At 42.0% G+C, this 24,501-nt stretch overlaps 1 protein-coding gene across 6 annotated transcripts in view; it reads left to right on the top strand.

The window, feature by feature from the left end:
• The window catches only part of RAD54L2 (RAD54 like 2), a 92,149-nt gene that overhangs the window by 14,864 nt on the left and 52,784 nt on the right, over positions 1-24,501 (top strand). For 3 of the 6 annotated variants that reach the window (XM_030568314.1, XM_030568318.1, XM_030568319.1), the window contains 3 exons: positions 7,345-7,498; positions 9,913-10,091; positions 16,839-17,042. In XM_030568314.1, coding sequence (XP_030424174.1) covers positions 16,895-17,042 — 148 coding nt within the window. In that variant the 5' untranslated portion in view covers positions 7,345-7,498; positions 9,913-10,091; positions 16,839-16,894. Of the gene's footprint in view, positions 1-2,396; positions 2,426-7,344; positions 7,499-9,912; positions 10,092-16,838; positions 17,043-24,501 lie in introns of those variants that run through there. The other 3 variants (XM_030568316.1, XM_030568317.1, XM_030568315.1) reach the window with 3 other exon arrangements.

Raw genomic sequence — 24,501 nt, 5'->3', positions numbered from 1 at the left:
CTAAAGATAGTTTTAATTAAGATACGTTATAGCTCAAAGATATCTCATATGGAATGGGGATTATAAATTCTAATTCTATAGTATGAGACAGTATATTCATGTAATGTTTAAGAAAGTTTTGTAAATGAGTTCTAATAGTTCATAGATTAGGGACCCAATCTTATGGGGTTTCACGGGCTTCTGTATAGATTATTTGAGTTAATCTTTCTATCTACCCAATGGGACTCAGTGCTCAGTCTAGAAGATACCATCAGAGATGCTTAGTTTTGCAGTTCTGAGACTGTGGATTTGTGTCTCCAGAGGTAACATGCTTGTTAACAGCAAAAATGTTTTTAAATAAATAATATATAGAGATGAGAAATAGCAGACTTCAGCTCTGTTGCCCCTTTGCAGATTTGTGTACACAAAGTCCCATTGGGTAGATAGGAAGTCCAAAGTTTCAAAAAGTTCAATGAATACAAGATTGTTGGGGGCGGAATAGATCTGGACAAGGAGAAGAAGTCTGGAGATATATGTGAGAAGTGAGGGACATATGCTTGTTTTGTTAAAATATTATGTTGTTGAAGAAGAAAATCCAGAATACTTAACATTGTTGTTTTCGTTAAATAAAACAATTTAAATCTCTGTCTGGTGATGGTTTCCTCCTAATACAGCGTGACAAGAAATTCCTCCAAATTTTAATGATTAACCTGTTGAATTGGAGATAGTTCACCTCCCAATGACTTCATAAATCTCTGTTTCAGTTACCTTTGGTAAATGAAATAACCAAACAGTCATTCATTTTTTGATGTAGCCGTAAAACTAATCTGAAAATTTTTCAAATTAAATATCTGTTTAAAAATGTATAGTGTGTACCTTCTAAAAATGAAACCTACATCTGTCTCTGAGTTGTGAAGAACATGTATTAAGGTTATAACAAACAACAAGAATTCACTTGTATGTTGAAAACCATGGTTAAATTGAGTCTTCCTAACTAGTGATTTAAATTATGATTTAATCATAATCAAATCCACCCTGCCTTAAAGTGTATGGAAGTCAGCATATACTGATATCTTCCCTGTTAAAGATTTTAATCAGCTATCTGCAGACGGACCTGATACTCCTATAGATAATGGCCCCAGATATGCTCTAGGAATTATTTTGGGGGAAGTTCTATGGCCTTTATTATACAGGAAGTCAGATTAGTTTACCGTAGTGGTCCTTTTTGGCCATGGAATCTATGAAAATTCTCTGGTGCCCCCTAAAATAACTTTATTATATTTATATATGTCAGTGTACTGAACAATTTGCATTGTACTGTTTTTAAAACTCTACCTGAAAGTAGAACTCAAGTGTGCAAAGCCAATATTGACATTTTTAAAGGGACATTGTGAGCTACTATAACTTAGTTTCTGTTATGTATTTTCTCTGATTAGAGCATTTCTATGGTATGCATGTGATTCTCTAAAGCAGGCCTGCACAACTCATAAAGCGGCGAGGGCCACATTACTCCAAAGAAAACAGCTGAGGGCTGAAACCTCCCGGCCCGGCACAAACACCCTGCCCTAGGGCCCAGCCCTGCGGAAACAAACTATCCTTCCCCAGTGCCGCCCCACTAAAACAGCTGTGGGCCAAAAAGGAAGGCTGGGGGTGGGGAGGTGATACTTCATTTTAAATCAACCAGGGGCTCCCAGCTAAAGAGGTGGCTGGGAGCCCTCGGGGTCAAATTAAAGGGCCTGGGTCTCCGGCGGCTGGGGGAACCCAGCAGGGCCGGCTCTAGGTTTTTTGCTGCCCCAAGCAAAAAAAAATTTGGCCGCCCCTCATCCCAGCCCTGGGCTCCCCCCTGTACTCCCCTGCTACCCTAGTCCTGGGCTCTCCCCCCACCCCCCCGCCCCAGCGATGGGCTTCCCCCTTTCCTCCCCACCGGTGCTCTCCCCCCACCCTGCTGCTGCCCCAGCCCTGGGCTCCCCCCCACACCTCCTGCCACCCTAGCCCTGGGTCACTGGTAACTCGCTCCCAGGGCGGGTCATTCAGCAGGAATTTTGGATGTGCACAAAACACAGAGCTGCAGTAAAGTGGAACAACCCATGTGGTTACAGAGCTGCAGTAAAGTGGAACAATTTTCAGCTTGTGTGATTGGAGGATATCTGGATGCATATTATAAGACTGTCCTCCAAAAATGAGGAAAAGTTGAGGTGCCTTTATTATTCTTTTATTCCACTCTTTCTTTCTATGGGGAATTTGCCAATGTAATATCACTGTCTTCCTTTTAAACGATCAAAAAGGCAATGGCTGTTGAAAACAGCAACTCCAGTCCTAATAAGCATTTCTTGCTCAATTTTATCCTACTTTTTCTACAGCAGGTTACAGTGGATAAATATATTTGATTTGGGAGAAATGAAGTAACAGCTGCCCAAACTGAGCTTGAGCACTCCTGAATTTTGAGGTATTCAAATCTGGAAAGCAGGTGCTGAAGCGGGAGGGGGGCTGTGGGCTCCGTGGGGGAGCATGGCAGCAACGTGTCTGGAGCTGCACGGAGCCAGACACACTGGTCTGAGTAGCACGGTAAGGGGGCTGGGGGTTGGAGAAGGGGTAGGGAGTTCTGGGGGGCAGTCAAGGGACAGGGAGCAGGGGGAGTTGGATGGGGCGGAGGTTTGGGGGGGCAGTCGGGACAGGCAGCAGTTGGATAGGCGTGAGAGTCCCAGAGGTTTATCAGCGGACAGGTAGGTGGTGGGGTCCTGGGGGGAAGTTGGGGAGGGTCTCAGGAGGGGGCAGTTGGGGACAAGGAGAAGGGAGGCTTAGATAGGGGCTGGGGTCTAAAGGTGCAGTTAGGGGCAGGGGTCTCGGGAGGGGGCAATCGGGGGATAAGGAGCAGCGGCATTTAGATAGGGGGTGAGGTCCTAGGGGGCAGTTAGGGTCAGCCGTGGGGAGCCCTGAGCCCTTTAAATCCCAGCCGTGGCTGGGAATCTCTCTGGGCAGTCCAGAGCCCTTTGACTCCCGGTCGCGGCTGAGATTTAAAGGGCGGCCCAGAGCCTTTGATTCCCTTCCTCGCCTGAGATTTAAAGGACTCTGGGCTCCCCGTGGCTGTGGGCAACCCAGAGCCCTTAGATTGCCCGTCGCGGCCGGGATTCAAAGGGCTCTGGGCTGCCCGCAGAGCGCCTTGTGTGGGGGATTTAGAATCCCCCCGCGGGCCGCACAGTGAGGCTCCGGGGGCCGCATGTTGTGCAGGCCTGCTCTAAAGAAATATTTTTGATCTGGTACATAGCGTAGGATAAGCAGAAGTGAGCTGGATCTTTCATTTGTAAGTTTGACAAAAAAAATGTAAGTGTGTTTCTCGAGTCAGGAAGATTTGGAGCTTGGGAAAAGGAAGCCTCACCTTAGATTACACTTTCATTTTTAAGGATCGAAAAATGTTGTAAGCTGCGTCAGTCTCATCGCTTTACATGTGAGCAAAGCAAAGACATGGATGTTTACTGAACAAGCGTGTGTTTAGTCTGTGTGTATGCTTGGTGGTGGAGGAGCCATATTTTCTCTTATTTCATCTTTTAAAGGTGGGCAAAAAGTCAGGGACTGGCCATCAGGCTGTAACTACATGTGTTGGGAGCCAGCTGAACTAACCTGCCTGAGAGGCATGTGCTATCATGGAAAGGTCACAGGAAGCAGAATTCCTTAGGGAGTGAATGATTCTGCATGAAGTCCATGTTTCTAAAGGTTTTAAATCAGAGGTTCTCAGACTTTTGTACTGGTGACCCCTTTCACATAGCAAGCCTTGGAGTGCAACCCCCCTTATACATTAAAAACACTTTTTTATATCAAAGGGGTAGCCGTGTTAGTCTGGATCTGTAAAAGCAGCAAAGAGTCCTGTGGCACCTTATAGACTAACAGACGTTTTGGAGCATGAGCTTTCGTGGGTGAATACCCACTTTGTCAGATACATGTATATGCATCTGACGAAGTGGGTATTCACCCACGAAAGCTCATGCTCCAAAACGTCTGTTAGTCTATAAGGTGCCACAGGACTCTTTGCTACTTTTTTATATATTTAACACCATGATAAATGCTGGATGCAAAGCGGGGTTTGGGATGGAGGCTGACAGCTCGCGACCCCGCCCCCCCATGTAATGACCTCGTGACCCCCTGAGGGGTCCTGACCCCCAGTTTGAGAACCCCTGTTTTTAAATCCTTAAATGGCTTTTTAACTTAGTGTGAAACTTAGTCAAAATCATTTTTAATCATTGGGGAATTCTTGTGTGTCTGATTGGGCACAACTGAACCAGTTTGCCATACAGTAAATGAAAGCTTATAGTATAAAGATGACAGTTTTTCTCAAAACTGGTCAGATGGTGACCAACTACTCAAGGTCATGTGTGTTTCTTACCAAGAAGTCTATTTCTTGCCTGAGCAGAAGTTTCCTTTGCCAAGTCATAGGTAATGGCAGGAGAAGTTTTTGCATTATTTCCTTTAGCCAGAAGCTGATGGAATTTTGATTTTTTTTTTCATTCAAATTCAGAGCCAAGAAGACTAGTTTTCAGTCAATGTTGAGGAGATGGAATGGTGCAGTATTGAAACCAAAACCCCCCTTAACATTCTGGATAGTGAAATGCAGAAACATGACCTAAGGGACAGAATAACCACAACTTGGTCGTGCTTTATTAATGCCTCTGTGCCATATGATTGACCCTTGTTAGACACGAAAATGGGTGAAAGGAAGTGACAGTCAGTCACTACCAATCAGATCTGTCTAGCTGAGTGGTAAAAAGAGAGGGATATATGAATGGTGAATGCTCTGGACAAATTAACCAGGTATTCCATGCAGTGCCATAACAAGGGTGAGGCGAGTGAGGCACTTGCCTCGGGCGCGCAAAGCGGAGGGGCGCAGCTCTACCATGATCGGCGGTGCTTCAGCGGCAGCTCTACCGCATCGGCGGCGCTTCAGTGGCAATTTTGGCGACGGGTCCCTGAGTCCCTCTCAGAGGGAAGGGTCTGCCGCCTAATTGCCACCGCTGCTTCATTCGTTCTTTGGTGGCAATTCGGCAGCGGGTCCTTCTCTCTGAGAGGGACTCGGGCACGTCGCCGAATTGCCGCCGAAGAGCCTGGTGCCGGCCCTTGCCTCCGGCGCAAAAATTCCTTGTTACGGCTCTGATTCCAAGGTTAAGAAAAGATGCATTTTCCCTATTACAAAAGGAGAAAACTTTGTCTATGGGCAGCAACTGTCTCTTTGTGAGACACTTGTGTCAAAGAGATGAACAGCAATGCCAGCAAATCCCAACTGCTGGTGCCACAGATTAGTTTTGTAGTTCTTTACTGATCAGTGCTGACTTTCTCCGGATACTACCTCATGCCTTTACGGCTCATGGGGAGTGTGCTCCTAGAACCAGCTCTGTTTTACATAGCTTGCAGTTAATCAGTTCCAAGCCATCCTTCCATGCATACAACCTAAACTCCCAGGGGAATCTGTTTTAATTCTGTAGTCCTCTACGATTGGTTAGAATTAGGTCACCTATTGCCAGTGGTTGGGTGAGGTTGGTACTCGCAAAGAAAAGGGTTAACACATGTTCCCCGTGAACCATATTTAAAAGGACAAAATTTCAAGAGCCAAAAATATACATGGTAATTCTAAAAAGTAAATAAGACAAGGGATCAGGTTTTGTTGAGTTGCAGTAATGTCAGTGCAGAAAAACATCAGTGGAATTACTCTGGATTGATAGTGTGGCCCTGTGGTTTCTGGTCCAAAGAGTTCACAGTCTGATGCGCTATGAAATGGCACACTAGCTACAGTTTAGGTTTGGGAGCATGTAGAGATGGCCCTGTTGAGAATAGCAGGGTAGGAAGGACTTGCAGAAGAATTTCGTACAAATAAGCTCCTACATTTTAAATGATCCTAGTGTCCAATTTAATATGCCTAAAAATCAAATCATATTTAAAAATACACAATGTTGTTAGAGCAAAAATATATCAGCACCTTTCTGTTGGTTCCACTCACAAATAAACAGCATTTCAGTACTTATAATCCCTTATGAAGAAGAGGATTTTCTCTTTAAATGTTACAAAATATCAACAACATTGCTTGTAGTAGTGTGGCTCTGTCCCTTATGAAATGAGAGGCCATAAGGGGGAAAGTACTCGCCCTGCCACCAGAAGTTTCTGCGTGGCATGCAGCAGTTGATTGATTAGCAGGCTGTGCTGCTGCCTCTGTTGTGTAATGATCTGCAGATGCTGCCATTGACTCGCCTTAGCTCTTTTTGTTCAGAATCACAGTGGGAACTGGGCCTTATGTAATGCTGATTGTCAAACTCTCCGTTCCAGAATTGTCACATTAGCATGGAAGGATTAGCTGTCCTTTTCTTTCTCTCACCCCCTCTTACACATTCTTATTGTTTTCACTTCTCCAGGCAAGAGCTGCTTTAGGTTGCTTTGGTGTCATGCTGTCTTTCTAAATGATCCATGTACCTAAAGATAATAAGGCTGGGTCCTGAATTTCTTCAAAATATGGCATGTGGAAGTGGGTTTCTGAAGCACCCCTTTGTTGTTTTTTCTCTAGCTTTTGCTCCCTACAAATCATGTTGGCCAACAGCAGTGAGAACCCTTGCAATTTATAACTGGTTGGGGATGAGAGCAGATTCTTTTCAACAGTGTCTGATGGGAGTTTGCCTTTCTTCCTCAGAATAGTGGGTGAGTGTGAGCACAGGTTCTATTCCCAATCTCAAATGCAGTTTACTATATAAAGCCTCAAATCATTACATCCCTGTGGCTTCCTTTTCTATTGGCAGACCTTTACAATAAAGCAACATAAAGTTCAACTCAAAACTTCTCTCTGGGCTTAGCTGCTCCAATGGCACCTATCTCAGGACTGCTCAACAATACCCTGGATTCTTGTAGCGAGCCATTCCCACTTTGCATGGGGTAGTAAGCCACCTGCCTTTGTGAGTAACATAAACCACATAACCATTTCCCAGCAGAATAAACACCTGCTTCCAGAGTGGGGTGTTCCACATACACACTGTCAGCCTATTACAGTCAGTTTTCTTCAACCAGCAATGTACCATTTTGGTGTGGACTGTACAAATGCCCTTTTAACATAGAGCTTGCTTCCAGTTGTGAATGTGGTGGCAGATGGGCTCGCCTAAGGACTGCCAATGTCAATGCTAAGGATAGGGGCTGTCCAACTTCTTCATAGTATGGACCACGTTTTCAGAGAGACTGTTGTGGAATCCTCCCCTCCCATTTGTAATTACGCAGACCACTTCTTTTCTCATTCTGCTGTATTAGTAAGTGTATCAGTTACTTCCAGAAAAAGTTAATAGTGATTGATATGATGGGTTAGGTTTTAATGTATACTTAGCTGCTTCTGATGTGATTAAACAGGTGGAAATAAGAGCCAGCATCACGTGAGCAGCCATCTCTTCACAGATCACGAGCATGTGCTCTGTGCGCTACCAGTTATCCATAAGGCACAGGTGAAGAACTGCTGCTTTAGCTTCATAATAGTCTGCTACAGCAAACTGAGTCCATCCCATTTGTGAGTACAGCAGAAGGATCTGATTTAAATCAGGACTTTTATATTAAATATTACAACTTTCATTTTCCTAAAGAAAAGTTCCATCTCTTTGATTTGTGAAAGAGCCAAAGCATTTTGACTCATGCATTTGCTTTATTTAGAAATACAGACTACCTGTTAAGTGATTATTGTTTGAAAACATGCTTGTGCCTTTTTTGAACAAATACTTGTCTTTATTTTACACAACAGCATATAATGACTGACTAAATATAATTTGTGGCGATGTTAATACATTGTGTAAGGTATATTGTTAGAATTAAATTAAACAAAACCATTAGTCCTGACATTCTGCACTTTCTTTCATATTGTATTTTTAAATTCAAGAGCAAAATATTCATTACATTGTCACTTTGAAATTACACAAACATTACCAATATATTTTTTCCCCCATGAGCAACTTTAATGAATGACTTCTTCTCTAATGATCTATTTGTATGTTTTGCACTTGCGCATGCTATTAAGTACTGAATGTTATTTATTTATATAGTGCCTGAAGGCCATACGTGGAATATTCATACCCAAAATAATCCCCTCACGCCCTACCCTCAACTGATTACAATAACTGACTAGTGATATAGTAAAGATGAAACTTAACAATTTCTGCAGAATTGGCATGGAATTAGAGCTGAGTGAAATTTTTTTGCTCACCCAAAAGTTCAGTTTCAGGATGACTGAAACTATTCATGAATTTGGGTTGAATTTGGAAAATAGTTTTAACTGAATAAAAAAGGAAGACTTTTTTTTTAGGTCAAAATGGTTCATTTAGACTTTTCTTTTAAATGAACTGTCTCATTTAGAAAACATAAATTCAGATTGACCTGAATTCAATTTTTATTTTATTTTATTTCATTTTTTTTGGACAAGAAATCAGTTTGGGTTAAAAATGAAACATATTTTTTCCAGATTTTTTGGTTCAGCCATTGAACCAAAAAATTATTTGTTCAGTTCTAATTGGAATTACCTGTTTGACCCTAATTTCTGTTTACACAAATGTCTTTGCTACAAAATTGCATCATACCAGTCTATAAGTTTCTCTCCCAGCATGCACTGGTAGTCTGGAGTATTTTGGGTTCTAGGATTTCCCAGGATTCTTGACACTTTATTTATAGCCAGACATTACAACAACCAAGGCAAAATCTCTTACGAAACAGACATTAAGGGACAAATCTTCCATAAATCCAAATAATGGGCTTGGCTCAAGCGAGATCAGGGAATGGAATCTTCTTCCCCCACTTTACATCGCAGCTGCTATTGCTGCCTCAGGGCTGCAGGGTTGAACCTACATCCTCTGCAGGTATTTAGATGGTTGATATATGCAGTCGTGGACCCACAGGCTCCGCACCCAAATCCCACCTGCACGATGGGGTAGTGAGAGTCCCGGTGAAGCACAGATGCTTGAGTATTCTGGCTATCCCTTGTGGAGTAAAGTTCTTCCCACCTCTAAATGGGTGGATCGGATTTGATCCTGCCCTAAGCAGAGTGAGTTTTAGCGAACACCAGGGTTCCTTCCACAGTCCAGGCTGTAACCTTTCTTCATCCAGTTATATTTATCATGTTTCATTAAATAAATTGTTTGGACATGGACTACATGTGGGTGGGTCCTGTGATGGAAAATTGCAGAGAGATGATGTGTACAGCATACAGTTTCAGTGACTGTCACAGTATTTGTTGCTTCACTGAAAGGCCCAGCTCCTGAGGACAAGTGATGAGTTAAGAATCCCTACTCTCATTTAAAAAAAAGAAAAAGTGAGTTTCTTGCTCTCAGGAGTGTGGAGAAAAGCTTGGAAAAGACAGTGAATTATGGACCTTAACTCTTTGCACACTGAGATTTAAAGAAAAAAAAATCTAATTTTTAAACACATATTCATGCTGTGGAAGCACCTAAATCCCTAATCAGGATTGAGCCTCTCTTGTGCTAACACACAGTAAGAGACACTCATTCCCTTAAGAAGATTACATTTTAAAATATTCTACTTAAAAAAAACAACCACCACCACCCCACAACAGACCACCCCCACCACAAAACTACTTTTATCTTCCTTGAAGGGCAGGTATAGTGCCTGATAGAGGCAGTCTTGGATATTATTTTGATGTTCAGCTGATGTAGGCTTTGACTCCCTGAACAGTGGTAAACACGAAAGCTTCTCTCTCTTTATTGTGTAAGCAGATGGAATGCTTTAGGGTTTCCTCATTTAATAAGCTCCTCCTGCCCCCTTTACTCGGCAGCCTCCCAATTTCTTGAAATTTGTCCAGGATCAATCGCAGACTTTTTTAATATAATCCTGTGAAGTAGAGGGCTTTGTTTATATATCTTGGTGCTGTCTGCCCTCTTCCGTTTCTCCCTGCATGATGCCATGTGTTTCTTTCCATTCTAGGGCGAGGAGGTTCAGATTTATTTAATGTGGGAGAGCTGGAAAGTCCAGATGAATAGTAACTTCGATCAGTTGAAGATAATCTGTTTATCTCTTGCAAAGTGCCCTGCCAGCAGTGATTAAATGTGTGTGAGAGGTTGGAATAACCCTGCTGTGAAACAATAGAAGCAGATGCAATCTGGGTATGTTATGTAATTCCCCTTCGAGAAGGCTCTGAACTGGGTCATATCTGTGTGAGAAATAAGGGCAGGCTGGTGTCTGTGTAATTCGTACCTGCCTGTTCAGTGTTCAGGTTGTGTATCCCAGTTTTATCAGGCAAGCTGGGAGCTCTCCAGAGAAGCAGAGTTTATGCAACTGAAAATTGTTCGGGGAGCTGCCAGGATCTTGGGTGGAGGTGGGGCAAGAGGGATGTCTACACGACAACATGAGCAGAAGAGTTTATCATCTTTATTACACTGGAATCCTTTAAAAAGCTTCTGTTTTACCCCTGCATATCATGCAGACTGCGGAATAATTTAGATTGTTAAGATGCACTTGCTACTGATTTCAAAGTACCTTAATAAGTTGTGCATCAAAAAAAAAAGCCTGGAATCTACTCTTTTTAAAAGGTACTTTTTGTGATTAACTGATGGCTTCTGAGTTTTGATTTTATTCACAGAAATACAGACACCATGAAGACCCACTCCCTTTCTATGTTCTGTGTTCTATGATCTCTTAACCACTTTCAAATATATTTTTTTGTAAATTGTTACAAACATTGAGATGTGAAAGATGAGACAGGAAAATACTAGTGTTGAGACTAGATTATTTAATCTCTTGTATTTTGAAGTCTTGTAGGTCTCATTTAGTATAATCAGAACACTTTTCTGACACCCCCCGTGTTTCCCCTCCCCCCCCCCGTTTATGTAAGAATAAGCTCATAATTAGCACAGTAGGAACACTCAGCAATTATCACATTCTCCCTCTTTTTGGTCAGTGTGCTGTCTTTTTAGATAGGTAGGGCTGTGTGTGTGCGCACGCATGCCGCACTGCTCCGGGGTGGGGTGTTTGCTTTTGTATTTCTGGCAGAAGTCTGTGCTTTGACTATAAAGTACCTGGCACTTTTGGTAATATGTAAATAAAATAAACTCTACTGAAATCCAAGGGTGTATCTACTTATGGAAGGTTGGTAAATTCCCAAAGGACTGTTGAAAGGCAAATATGATACCTCTCTTTAAAAAGGGGAGCAGCAAGGACCCAGGGAATTATAGTTCAGTCAGCCTAACTTTGATACCTGGAGTGATACTGGAACAAATTATTAAACAATCAATTTGTAAGCACCAAAGAAAAATAAAGTTATAGTAACAGCCAACATGGATTACTCAAGAACAAAACCTGTCAAACCAGTTTAATTTCCTTATTTGACCTGATTAGTGGCCTAGTGGATACAGGGGAAACAATAGATGTGCTATATCTTTATTTTAGTAAGGGTTTGGACACAGTCCGACATGACATTCTCATACACAAACTAGGGAATATGGTCTAAATGAAATTGCTATAAGATACTGCAAATTTTTTGAAAGTTTGTATTCAGAGTGGTTATCAATGTTTGCTGTCAAACTGGGAGGCTGTATCCAGTGGGAGTCCAACAGGAATCTGTCCTGGGTCAGATACTATTCAATATTTTTATTAATATCTTGAATAACAGAGTGGAGAGTATGCTTATAAAATTTGCATGACACCAAACTTGATGGGGTTGAAAGCACTTGAGAGTACAGGATTACAATTCAAAATGACCATGACAAATTGGAGAATTGGGCTGAAATCAACAAGGTGAAATTCAACAAGAAAGTGCAAAGCCGTACACTTAGGGTTTGGCTACACTTGCAGCTGTACAGCGCTGGGAGTTAAAGCTGTCTTTGTACAGCTGTGTAGGGAAAGCGCTGCAGTGTGGCCACATTTGCAGCATTTGCTGCGGTGTTGGGAGTGGTGCATTGTGGGCAGCTATCCCAGCGTTCAAGTGGCTGCAACGTGCTTTTCAAAAGGGGGGGTGAGGTGGAGTGTCACAGGGAGCATGGAGGAGACAGAGTGAGTGGATTTTTGGAGCTGACACTGTGTCAGCTCGCTGCCTTGCAAGTTCCAACCCCTTCCTCCACCCCTCTCATTCACTGAATGCAAATAGCCTTCTTTGTTTTTTTCCTCACAGACCAGATAAGCAGTTGCTCCAAAACGGACCCCCCCCACCGCCGTGCTGCATCTCTCCTCAAGCAAACACTAGCTGTGGACATTCCAAAGGGATCCCCGTGCCTCTGCTCATTCACTGCAAACAGTAGCTGTGTTTGTTTTTTAGATAAGCAGTTCCGGGAGCCTCGAGTTCACAACAAAACAAAGAGAGGAATCACGACAAAACAAAGAGTGTTATCTTTACTTAAAAGCATTATGGGAAGGTTCCAGACGTCAGTTACAATGTAGTAAGATTAATCACTGTTTACACTGGCACCCCAGCGCTGCAACAGCAGCACTGTTATCTTTATTCCTCTCGTCCAGGTGGAGTACATGCAACGCTGTAGCCAGGGAGATACAGTGCTGTATGTGCCTTGCCAGTATGGACGGGGAGTAAGTTACAGCGCTGTAAAGCCACCACCAGCGCTGTAGCTCTCAAGTGTATCCAAGCCCTTAAGGAGAAATCAAATGCACAATTTCAAAATAGTGACTAACTGCTAGTCTCTAGGGAGTAATACTGCAGAAAAGGATGTAGGGGCTATAGTGGATCATAAATTTAATGTGAGTCAACAATATGATGCAGTTGTGAAAAAGGCTAATATTTTGAGGTGTATTAACAGGAGTGTTTATGTAAGATGAAGGAGGTAATTGTCCGGCTCAATTCAGAGATGGAGAGGTCTCAGCTGGAATACTGTATCCAATTCTGGGCACCACACTTTAGGGAAGATGTGGACAAATTAGAGCAAGTCCAGAGGAGAGCAACAAAAATGAGAAAAGGTTTAAAAAAATAGACATATTTAAACTTGACAAGAGAAGACAGGGTGGGAACCTGATAAGTCTTTACATATGTAAAGGGCCTTTATAAAGTGGATGTGATCAGTTGTTCTGCATGTTTACTGAACGCAAGACAGAGATCTAATAGGCTTAATCTACAGGAAGGGAAATCTGGGTTAGATATTAGGAAAAACTTTCTAGCTATAAGGGTGGTTAAGCTCTGGAATAGACTTCCAAGGGAGATTGTGGAATCTGCAGCATTAGAGGTTTTTAAGAACAGGTTGGACAAAGGTGTCAGGGATGGTCTAGATTTACTTGGTTGTGCCTCAGCACACGTGGATTGACTAGGTGACCTCTTGAGATCCCTTTCTTCCCAGCATTTCTATGATGCGCTGAAAATGAAGGTGTGACCATAGCACGGGTCGGCATACCCATACTAATTATAACCTAGCTAGCATGAGTAACAATAGCAGCGTAGATGTGTTGGCACGCACTTTAACATAGGCTAGCAAAGTACAAGTCCAGTATGCAAACTCTTGTTCTGAAATCCATGCCATTGTGTCTACACTGCTTCTGTGACTCAGGCAAGCTAGATTAAAGTTATTACAGGTATGCGTACCCATGATGCAGTGTAGACACACACTAAGTGATCCAAAAAAAAAAAAAAATCCAGTGAGGCTGCAGCACTGATCTTTCTGGGAATTATACAGGAAACACCAGCAGCTTCACAATTACAAGTCTGAAAGCAACCTGACTATTTAAGCTAAAACAAAATAGAAATATATTTTTAGATCTGTGCATCAGTTGGAAAGTATGTTTTCGGCTGCTTACAGGTGCAGATAACTTGTTGCTTTGAAATAAACATCAGAATTTAGCACAGCACTTATTGTCAAGAAAAACTTTTTATAGTAGAGTGGCTTATGCTTCCTCCCTTGCTCCCTCCTTTTTTCTCAGCAGCTGCTGTGGTCATTTATGGGTGATCTAGAGCAATGTTTCTCAATGTTTTTTATACCACGGACTGGCTAGATGCCTTCCTAGACTGTGCCAGGGAGATCTCAAGGACCAGCGTCGGTGTACAGACCGGTTGTAGAGAAACACTGATCCTACGAGCATCGAGCGAATGGCAGTGAGTCTGGGGATCTGTGAACAGATCCTTAGCTGGAGTGAATTGCCATGGGTCCATTTAAATCAGTTGAGATTTGTGTTGTATCTGCCTTTTGTTGGACTCCGACAACCAACCTATCCTGTTTAGTCCGCTAAGCAGCTGTTGAACTGTAAGAACTTTTGGTTGCTTACATCAAAGACTAGAATTGAACCTAGTGATGAAAGGCTCTGTATCACAAGAGCTGAGCCATCCTCTTACCTTGGTTTCATTTTCTTTTGTTTTCTTGCTTTCCCTCCGTGTCTTGCCGACACATTCTCACTGTTACTCTTGCCTCTGTCAGCTTCCCGGTGTCTGGTTACTTTAACTGGAATAATTTTAACACACTTAGCTGTTAGATTTGTATTTTTTCAGGCCTTATTTAGGTGTTTCTTAACTTCAGGATGTCCAGCCTGTAGTGCTTAGCAAGTCCATGACTAGGGCACTGCGTTAATACAAATAATAATATACCAGAAAATGAAAGTTCTGCATATGTTATGAAAAGTTTTATGTAGATGTTGAAAGCTTGCATACAGGCTTATTTTAACTGCTTGGAAAAGAGGTTGAGACTCATGTCTTTTTAAAATGTATGTTTTGATTCTCAAATACATTGTTGCTTAAATCTTAAGTGCCATGGATGCTAGGGGCAAAAGCAGATGACTGACAATCCATGAAGAACAGGGAAAATGTTTGAAAAGGCACATGTAGGGCCATGCTGGTTATGTTGAATAGTGACCTTTCAGAGGTCAAGTTTGAACACCTCTTTAGCTTTTTCCCAAGGAAGGATTTGTTATCTGCCATTATCTTCATTTTTCTCTCCTTTGACACTTTGCTTTCTACCCACCCTATCCAGTACTAAGATTTCCTAACCCTATACAGCTGTCATATGACACTGTTCTCCTTGAAACACAGCTGAGGCACTTCCAAACAGAAAGATCTGTCATGAAATCCACTCTGGGGCAATAGGTGGTCTGAGCTGACAAACCAGTCATGATCACCTTGGCCTTTTCTTCCAGTTTACTTTGTCATTGTATACAGAGACTCTGACTGTGACAAACTGAGATGGGACTAGGTGAGAGTTTCTCCATAGGCCAGCATTCCTGTCCCGTTCCCTACAGGCAGTAGTTGTAACTTGTCTTTTTTGGGCTGATGTATTGTTATCCCCTCCCGGGCTTTTATTCTTCTCCTTTCCTTCCTTTAAAAGGGATGGTGCAGCCAATGGATCCTGAACCCTTGTCACAGTCTTTCTTCATGTTATATTGAAGGAGGGTTGTCTTTGCCTGTAAGATACACAGACCACTGTGAAAAGTTGAAGGTACTCGGATACTAGAGTAAATAGCCTGCAGTGTAAAATCCCAAAGGACGTGAAGTCTGTATGTGAAACTGAATTGCTGGATCACAAAGAGGTGTCAAATGATCTACTCAATCCACTTCCAGGAAGTAGGGTGACCAGATAGCAAATATGAAAAATTGGGATGGGGGTGGGGTGGGAGGACACTTATATAACACACAGCCCCAAATATTGGGACGGTCCCTATAAAATCGGGACATCTGGTCACCCTACCTGGAAGTGACTTTTTCAGCTAGCATTTTGAGCCTATGTTTCAGAGACAGAGCAACATCTGAAATCAGATTGAAAGGTTACCTTTGTCTTTAATAGTTGTATATTTGGATATTAATATCTTGGAATTTTTTAGGTGTTTGCATCATTTTTATATAAAATATGAATATTTTAGTGGCAGTCTGTTATGCCAGTATTCACAAGAGGATTTTCCTGGCCTGCGTGTACTAAGAATAACAATCAAGATGTTCTGGCTTGAGTGATTAGTTGCTACATGTCAGTTGAGCCTCTGATACTGGTTCCGGAGTCTCCATCATCTTTGTACATTGCTGGTGAGCGCGGTGACTCTGCTATCTACAGATGACTTTGCCTGTGTTGTGAGAACTTTCCTTTTAGAAGTTGAGAGCTAATTTTGTTTCGTATTTATCCACTTTGGGTCTCGGAAGCAAGCACATGTGAAAAGTTCATTGGGGGTGGATCGGGGCACAGCATGGAGGTAGCCCATCTTTCATATCATACTTTGGCTAATACGTTTAATTCCCTGGGCATCTAGTTAGGTTTCCAAACCTTATGTGTAAGTGGATGGGTATGATTTGGGTGTGTGGCAGGGAGAGAGTGAAATTGATTATATAAATTAGAAAAGAGAAGTATGGTATAGAGGAAGAGGTAGTGAACAAGCTGTAGGGAGAGAAAAAAGGATGGAGAAAAGGAAACCTACTCAGAAGAGGAATCCACAGAGAAAGTGACAGCATTACCACTGCTGTAGGAAAGAATAGGTGGAGTGAAGCCAGCAAGGGGAAGAAAGCTTACAAAAGTAAGAGAGATGATTATTATTATTTTTAATTACTAAAGTGGAATAACAGTACACAATAAACAGTGTATGCGTATTTTCTTTGCATTCTGCAAGTTTTGGCCTTGGTGCGTGGGTTCTGTCATGGAAGCATAGACATCTTTCACTATGGCTTCTTTGCTTAATTTTTGAGTATTGGCTAAATTTTTCAAGTCCTGGCAATAACTCAAGCAAGATCTGTGAATAGATTGGGTGCGGGTTACTGCCTTTCTCATCTCTTATTTAACGATTGTGTCCATGATTCTCTCTTCTGAGAGGATTCTGATGTCCAGGATAAATGTTAACTTGCAGTTATGGAACCATACAAACTTGTCATGGGCTGCACTTGGGTGGCTTTTGTATCTGAAATTTTGCATGGCTGAGTTTTTCTTGAATGGATTTTTTTCTTCCTACTCCTGCAGGGCTGCCTTGCAATAGATCATGAGCAAGTAATGCACAAGGAGCACCACTGGGAATCATGTCAGACGAGTCAATCTCAGGGAGTGATCCAGACCTGGACCCGGACTTGGAGCAGGAGGATATGGAAGAGGAGGAGGAGGAAGATGATGAGGCAATGGAGGAGGACAATGACGGGGATGACGAGGAAGACTTACTTGATGAGAATGGTGAGTGAGTGAGGTTGTGAGCACACACACATACTTTACTGTGCATAATCATTGGAACTGCTAATTCTCAATGTATGGTTTGGGGGAGCCCCATGGAAATAAAATCTAAACAGAGAGGGGAGAAAACAAACATCTGTTATGGGTTTTGCTGAGCATTTCAAGTGTAGAGATTGCTCATGCATCAAACGTTTCCCGAGGAAAAATGTTGGCTGTTTGAACTATTGAATGAATCCCTCTGTGGTGTTCTGTCTTCACTCTTTCTGGATGTCTGGGATTATTTCTGATTGCAGTGGCTGGAATTCAACTTCATTTGTTTGTTGGTGGTACTGTCCTAGCATTAATATTGACAGAGAGTCACTTGTTTTCTGCCTCTGAGAAATGATATGGATTAATCACATTTCAAAAATTTGCTGTTCAGGGTGAATAACTGATAGGAAATGAAATCTAGAGTACTGTAACAGATGCAGTTGTGAGTATTGGCATTCAGATGCCGTCCTCCAAGGCTTCTGGTTATGTTTGTATTTAAACCTGGATTTGGAAAACCTTCATTTAGTACTGGTGGAATGAAATAATGGAACAGCCATGCTGTCCATCTAGTGGTTCTGGCTGTGATCTAATATACTTCTGTATTTTTAAGTCTCTAACAGAAACTGTCATAGGACTCCTGCTTTAGTTTAACTTTGTGTCGAAGAAGTCTAACAGCAGTGGGGCCTGTGGTTAGAGCAGGGGACTGAAAATAAGGACTTCAGAAGTATATTCCTGGATGTGTCACTGTTGCTGATTCTCTATGATCTTGAGCCTGTCTTTAATCTTTTCAGGTCTCAGTTTCCTAATTTGTAAAATTATGATACTTTGCTGCACAGATTTGTAGTCTTCATTCAGGTTCGTAAAGAACTTTGATATTCTTGAATCCTTATTAAAGAAATGCCTAACATTATTAAAAGGACACAGTTAGGTCAACTTTGCCCCATAACTTAAGTTTTTTAAAAATAAACCTCAGACCAATATATTTTAAAATTTATTTATTAAAATTCCAATGGAAAAGTGTTTTTTTTCTTTAAATAAAAATTCCTCTGCATCTATTTTGCAATCCATAAATTGCAGCATTGTGAAGATGATGCATGAAATTGAAAGTGAAATTGATTTGAAACTGACTAGCCTATTTTCATTGTCTAGTTTGATGGAAATGGAAGTAGTACATAACATAAATAGTGAAAAACTAAATAGACTTCCAAAATAATTTGTTTTGCCAACCTCATGTGCTATCTGTAAAGCAAATAAGGAGATGAAAAATGTGAACTTGTGTTCCTCTCTGCTTCTGTGATCGTAGGGGTACTTGTGCCAAAACCCACAGAACCCAGCTTTTGGCAAGTGGGGAAGGGGCAGCGCAGGATTATATTGAGAAAGTTCCCTCTCTTTCTTGTGAATACTCTATGCGTTCTTTCTTGAAGCAGGCTCCATCAACAGTGGCCTGCTTGGGGACAGTTCCTTCAGTGGGGATCGGTGGGTTCTGTAAGCTGAACCCCCTGTTACATATGTGGGATTGGGAGAGGAAGACAAGTGAAAATTTGCTGAGTCTTGTCCTCTATGTGACAGTTACCCAGGTAGGTGGGCATGGGGCCCTGACTTAATCTGATAGCATCCTATAAATTGGCCTGTTACTGTCTATGTACAATCCTAAATGAGGGATAGAGGAGGAATGCAATAGCCTCTGTGATTGTTGTATGAAGTGTAGGTATAGCCATGTCAGTCCCAGGATATTAGAGAGACCAGGTAGGTGAGGTAATATCTTTATTGGACCAACTTCTGCTGGTGAGAGAGACAAGCTTTCAGTCTTACACAGAAGGGCTATGTGTAAGATGAAAAGCTTATCTCTGTCACCAACAAAAATTGATCCAATAAAAGATATTACCTCACCCACCTTGTCTCTGTAATTGTTAGCCCATCAAACATTATCCCATTTAATCGGGGAATATTTGTGGCTAAGGCAAGGAAGGGCCTTATTGTGGAAAAAAGGTGCTGTAGGTGAGGGAAAAAATATAATTTTGCACTTTTTCTGCAGTGCTGGAAGATAGATGTTAGTCTGTTGCTGTCTGCTTTTGACCCATGCTGAACTCCTTTCAGTCCTGGAAAGACTGTCTTTAAAATGCCACTGTGATTCCAAGGAGGGAAGATGGATGACTTCCAATCTCTTGAACCGCTAATAGAGAACCCCTGTTCTAGTGGGGATGGTTGTTTCAAGAGGAAAGGGGGTAAATGTTGTATCATTTTTGCTGTTTCCCAGAAGATTTAAGAATAATGATTTAACAGCATTTCATGTGGGTGGGTGAATGTTGAGGGGAAAGTAGATCCCAAAGTCAATGAATTTTTTTTTTCTTCCTCCTCTTTCTGGGCAGTATAAGACACTGCAGCTGCTCTTTGGGGAACACTATATTTTTATTAGATGATTCCATCTGCTATGGTAGACAGGAGCATAACAGACTTTATTGCTCCTTGCATTCTGCCTCAGATCTGTGATGCAAGCAGTCTGAACAGTTCCGCACTTCTTGGTGTGACTGAAAACTGGAGGAGGAGGCAGGGAAAAAGTGGAGTCGGACATAATAAAACTGGTATGGAAAGGAGGCTCAGGCTCTTCTGTTTATGGAGGTGGGGATGAAACAAAAGAAAGGACTTGCCTCTAGCCCAGGAGGGTTTTGAAATTAATCAGGAGGGTTTGTATTTTTAAGCCCTGCTCTGTCTCTGTGCAAATGTCATAGTGATCCGTGCTAGTAAATAATAAAAGTTATAAATAAATATAAAAGCATTATCAATAGCCTATAACTCACCCAGCAAAATACTATTTGTAGAGCAGGAGGATTTATATTGATGGGATGCGAGGTATGTAATCTCTCCCTTTTCTCCTTATTTTCCCTGCTAAAGGACTCTACATTGCTCCTTTTTATTTTGGCTGATTAGAACTGGATGCAGCTCCCTTTGGAGCCCATCTGCATTACTTCTAAGTCAGCTGGTGGGAAACTCTGAGGCAAGGTGTATATTACAGCTTGGGCATATAAGTAATCTCCTCTCCATGCCAGGTGATTTACTTGCTAGTTAACATCCTGTGTATTGGCATGTATTTAAACCTTGTGGGCTTCTCTGTGCTGGGAAATTAGATAATATTAATACACAACTCTGATGGATCATAGTAACTGACACAATGTTCAGCATGACTTACCATTAATTGAAGACTACGACTGTTGTGTATAATAATGTGCCAGCTGGTTGTGGTTGACCAGCCCAGAGTCTCAACTGCATGTAGTGTATGTGTATCAGAAAAAGGCGTTTCTCAGGTCCATTTAGGTCTCAGATTTGTTTTATAAAAACAAGTGTTTTCAGTGATCTAGAATTAATAGAAGTATATCCACAGTTGTTTAATAGGGATATTTTACTTGCATTTAAACTTACCTCATCAGTCTCTGGAGCCCAGACATTGTAGCACTATGCTAGTTTAATGAGAAACAGAAAGTAAAAATGTCTAGAAACTGTCTTTTCTATTTCCATGATCCAACATGAGTGAAATGCTCTGTGTTTGTACAGTACCTAGCACAGAGGGGTCATGGTCTGTTACTAGGGCTCCTGGATGCTTCACTAATACAAAATAATAATAATAATAAATTAATAAGCAACATTAATGGTGAAAATAAAGTGATATTGATGCTTTCATTTTAATGATCTAAAGAATTATTAATACAGGTAAGGTTGTGTGTTTTTTTGTTTTTTTTTTAAATGTGGGGTAAGTCCTATGGTTCTTATTTAGGCAAAAACACCATTAATTTCAATGGGAGCTTTGCTTGAGTAAGTAGGATTGCAGGTTTCGCCCCTTATTTTGGACCTACCAGTATCCTTTTGATACAATAAGTCTTACATTTTTGTCAGAGAAAAGTATAGTAAATTCATGCAAGACGAGGGAATTGGCCCTGCAGACTCAGGGTATGTCTACACTGTGAAATTAGGTCCATTTTATAGAAGTCGATTGCATATTTCCACACTAAGCGCATTAAGTCTGCGGAGTGCGTCCTCACTACTGTGGCTAGCATAGACTTACAGAGCGGTACACTGTGGGTAGCTATCTCACAGTTCCCGCAATCTCCGCCACCATTGGAATTCTGGGTTTAGCTCCCAATGACTGATGGGGCAAAAACATTGTCACGGGTGGTTTTGGGTACATGTTGTCAGTTGCCCCTCCATCCCTCCCTCTGTGAAAGCAACGGCAGACAATCATTTTGCACCAGATACCAGCAGGGTGTGCTGTGCATGAGAGAGGCTGTGAAAACCAATTTCATGACTGGCCAGGGTTCGGTGTGACAGTTGTGTGTGTTTCTCCTTGGTGCAAACCTGCTCCCTTTGTTGATTTTAATTCCCTGTAAGCCAACCATCCTCCCCCCTTCGAAATAAAGTAACTATTGTTTTGAAACCATCTTTCTTTATTAATTAAAAAAAAATGAGATAATGGACAAGGTAGCCCAGGTGGGGTGGGAGAGGAGGGAAGGACAAGGCCACATTGCTTATTGTAACCACACTAAAAATCAAAATGAATGACAGCCTTCTGTTGCTTGGGCCATCTTCTGCGGTGGAGTGGCTGGCTGCCTGGAGCCTCCCCCCGCCCCCACGTTCTTGGGCGTCTGGATGAGGAAGCTGTGGAACATGGGGAGGAGGGTAGGCGGTTATACAGCGGATGCAGTGGGGGTCTGTGCTCTTGTTGGCTTTCCTGCAGCTCCAAAAGACGCTTCATCATGTCCGTTTGCTCCCCCAATAGCCTCAGCATCGTGTCCTGCCTCCACTCTTCACGCTCACTTAATTCTTTCCTGCCACTGAATGCCTCCATGGATTCAGCTGTGCCCTATCAGTGCGGGAGGACTTCATGAGCTCGGAAATCATGTCATCGCGAGTGCGTTTTTTTTTGCCTTCTAATCTGTGATAACCTTAGGGATGGAGATGATAAAGGGAGCATAGAAACATTCTATGCTCTACAATTCTGTGGGGAATGCATGGTCACCTGTTCTGCTGAGTTCACCACACTGACCAAATAGGAAATGAAATTCAAAAGTTCCCGGGGCTTTTCCTGTGTACCTGGCTAGTGCATCAGAGTTCAAAGTGCTGTCCAGAGTGGTCACAATGGAGCACTCTGGGATAGCTCCCGGAGGCCAATACTGTTGATTTGCTCCACATTATCCCGAATTCGACCCAGCAAAGGTCCTTGCTGGGGAGGAGTACTGAAGTCGATTTTGAGAGCCCTGTAGGTCGACGGAACGGGGTTGGTTGTGTGGACGCATTAATTTTTAAATTGACCTAACGCAGCTAATTTCAACCTAACACCATAGTGTAGACCAGGCCTCAGCAAAATGTCTGTGTACAGGACATGTTCTGTAGAACCGCACCAGCTACTGTAAGAACATGTCCTGTATATAGACATTTTGCTAAGTCTGCAGTGGTGACACTGAAAATCCCTTCTCTGTGTTTTGGGAAGAACACTGTGTACTTCATTTTGATTTCTGTTTTTCTTTTCTAGTAAATCTGGCATGGGCCAGTTGACTGTATTGCTAGTTTTCTCTGTGAACTTGTGTCTTGTGTTCTATTTGTGTAGAGCATATTCTGCCAGGGGTGTAAAGGAGGGAGGGAGGGGGCATTTTAGTGTATACAGGATATAACTTAGTAAGTCTTGGAGGAACATGGGGAAATACTATTGGGTTTAAAAGATGAGGGGGCGCCTTTCTGGCTGACTCCAGCATTTTAACTAACCCCATGAACTGGGTTATCTAGTGTTATTTAAAAGGCATGGCCTGAATGGTGATGTGGGAAGAAAGGACAAGGCCCTCCCTAACTCCCCACCCCCCTTTCAGGGTATTACAGACTAACAATGCTTCAGGCCAGTCTGTCCGTCTCTCTCACTGTGTTTAGCCTTTCAAAATGCACAAACTCTGGTTCCTAGTCTTCAGTGATTTTTGTAAAGAAAAGTTCCAAGCAAAAGTGATGTTCTTACCTCTCCCACTGCGTCTCTTTCCCTATCCACCCCAGCTTTCTGACAGCAGCTTCCTTTCTGAGAGAGTGGCATAAAGCCTGGTGTAGTCAAAATGTTATGAACCTGGAGTAATGACTTGCCTTACTTCTTTAAAAGGAGGTGATGTCACCAGAGCTCTCCTTCCCTTGAACCCACTAATTGGGGTGTTGGGTCTCGCTGATCTAGTAAAACAAGGTGGAATTATAACTACACCTCTACCTCGATATAACACTGTCCTCAGGAGCCAAAAAATATTACCACATTATAAGTGAAACTGCATTATATCGAACTTGCTTTGATCCACCGGAGTGCACAGCCCCGCCTCCCCGGAACACTGCTTTACTATGTTATATCCGAATTCGTGTTATATCGGGGTAGAGGTGTACTACTTGGCTAAGGTCACCTAGTCAGTCAGTGATGAAGCTGGGAACAGAATCCATGAATCTTAACTCTCAGTCCTCTGCTCTGTCTTTTAGACAACACCTCCAATAGTGTTACCTGAAGCGTATGATGAACATAGTTAAACGCTTCCTTTTGAGGGGTGGGCTTAGACTAAATATCAGCTCCTGGTTTAATTTTTCTTTAATTTCAGCAGGCATTTTACTAGAATATGCTGGTTTCACCAAAACATGGTAGCTCAGGTTAAATCAAAGATGTACTTATTTTACTGTATATTACATGTTGCAGGGGTGCAAGAGCAGGTTTGGAGGAAGATATTTTTAGTTAAATGTCAAGGTATTCCCTAAAAATAAGTTGTTTTTCTCAATATAGTTTAAAAATCCTCCTTCAGAATCATGAGGCTGAAATCTGAAACTGTATGTAGTTTGTAGCTGAGATAGTGCTTTCTGACCTGCAAAAGGCGTTGTAGGTATGGATAAATGTGTTCCATTACTGCATTTTTGCTTCCCATTATGTACTCTCTGGTTTATAATTGTTGGATTGCTCATGGATAGTGTAATTGAGTGTTTCAGTGAATTAATGTGGGAAAGAAAACACACCAAAATTACATGAACAAAGATATAAAGTTGATCAAATTTGTATTTTTGGCCTGATCGAAAGACCATTAAAGTCAGTAGAAAGACTCCCAGTGGGCTTTGGATGAAATTCTGTTTTAAAAAAAAAATCCAACCCCCAAACCATAGTACATATAAGCATATTTTGTAGGTAGAATTTGATGTAGTTCAGAAGTTATAGATTAATTAGCAGCATCTAAACCATCCCTCCCCTCATCTTCTCCCCATGTTCTCGTGTTTTTTTTCCATGATGGCGATGAAGTTACGGAGAGGGTGTGATGTTTTGGGGACCACCCAGATCAGTAAGGGATTGTGTCATAACTGCTCTGTGACATTGGGAGCCTTCATGGTGGTTCAGATCTCTGACACCAGTAGCCAGCCCACAAGCATAAGGTCTCACTCTGGCTTT

The sequence above is a fragment of the Gopherus evgoodei genome, chromosome 7 (genome assembly GCF_007399415.2).
Source record: "Gopherus evgoodei ecotype Sinaloan lineage chromosome 7, rGopEvg1_v1.p, whole genome shotgun sequence".
Classification (NCBI taxonomy): Eukaryota; Metazoa; Chordata; order Testudines; family Testudinidae; genus Gopherus; species Gopherus evgoodei.
This window is presented reverse-complemented; position numbering and strand designations above follow the sequence as displayed.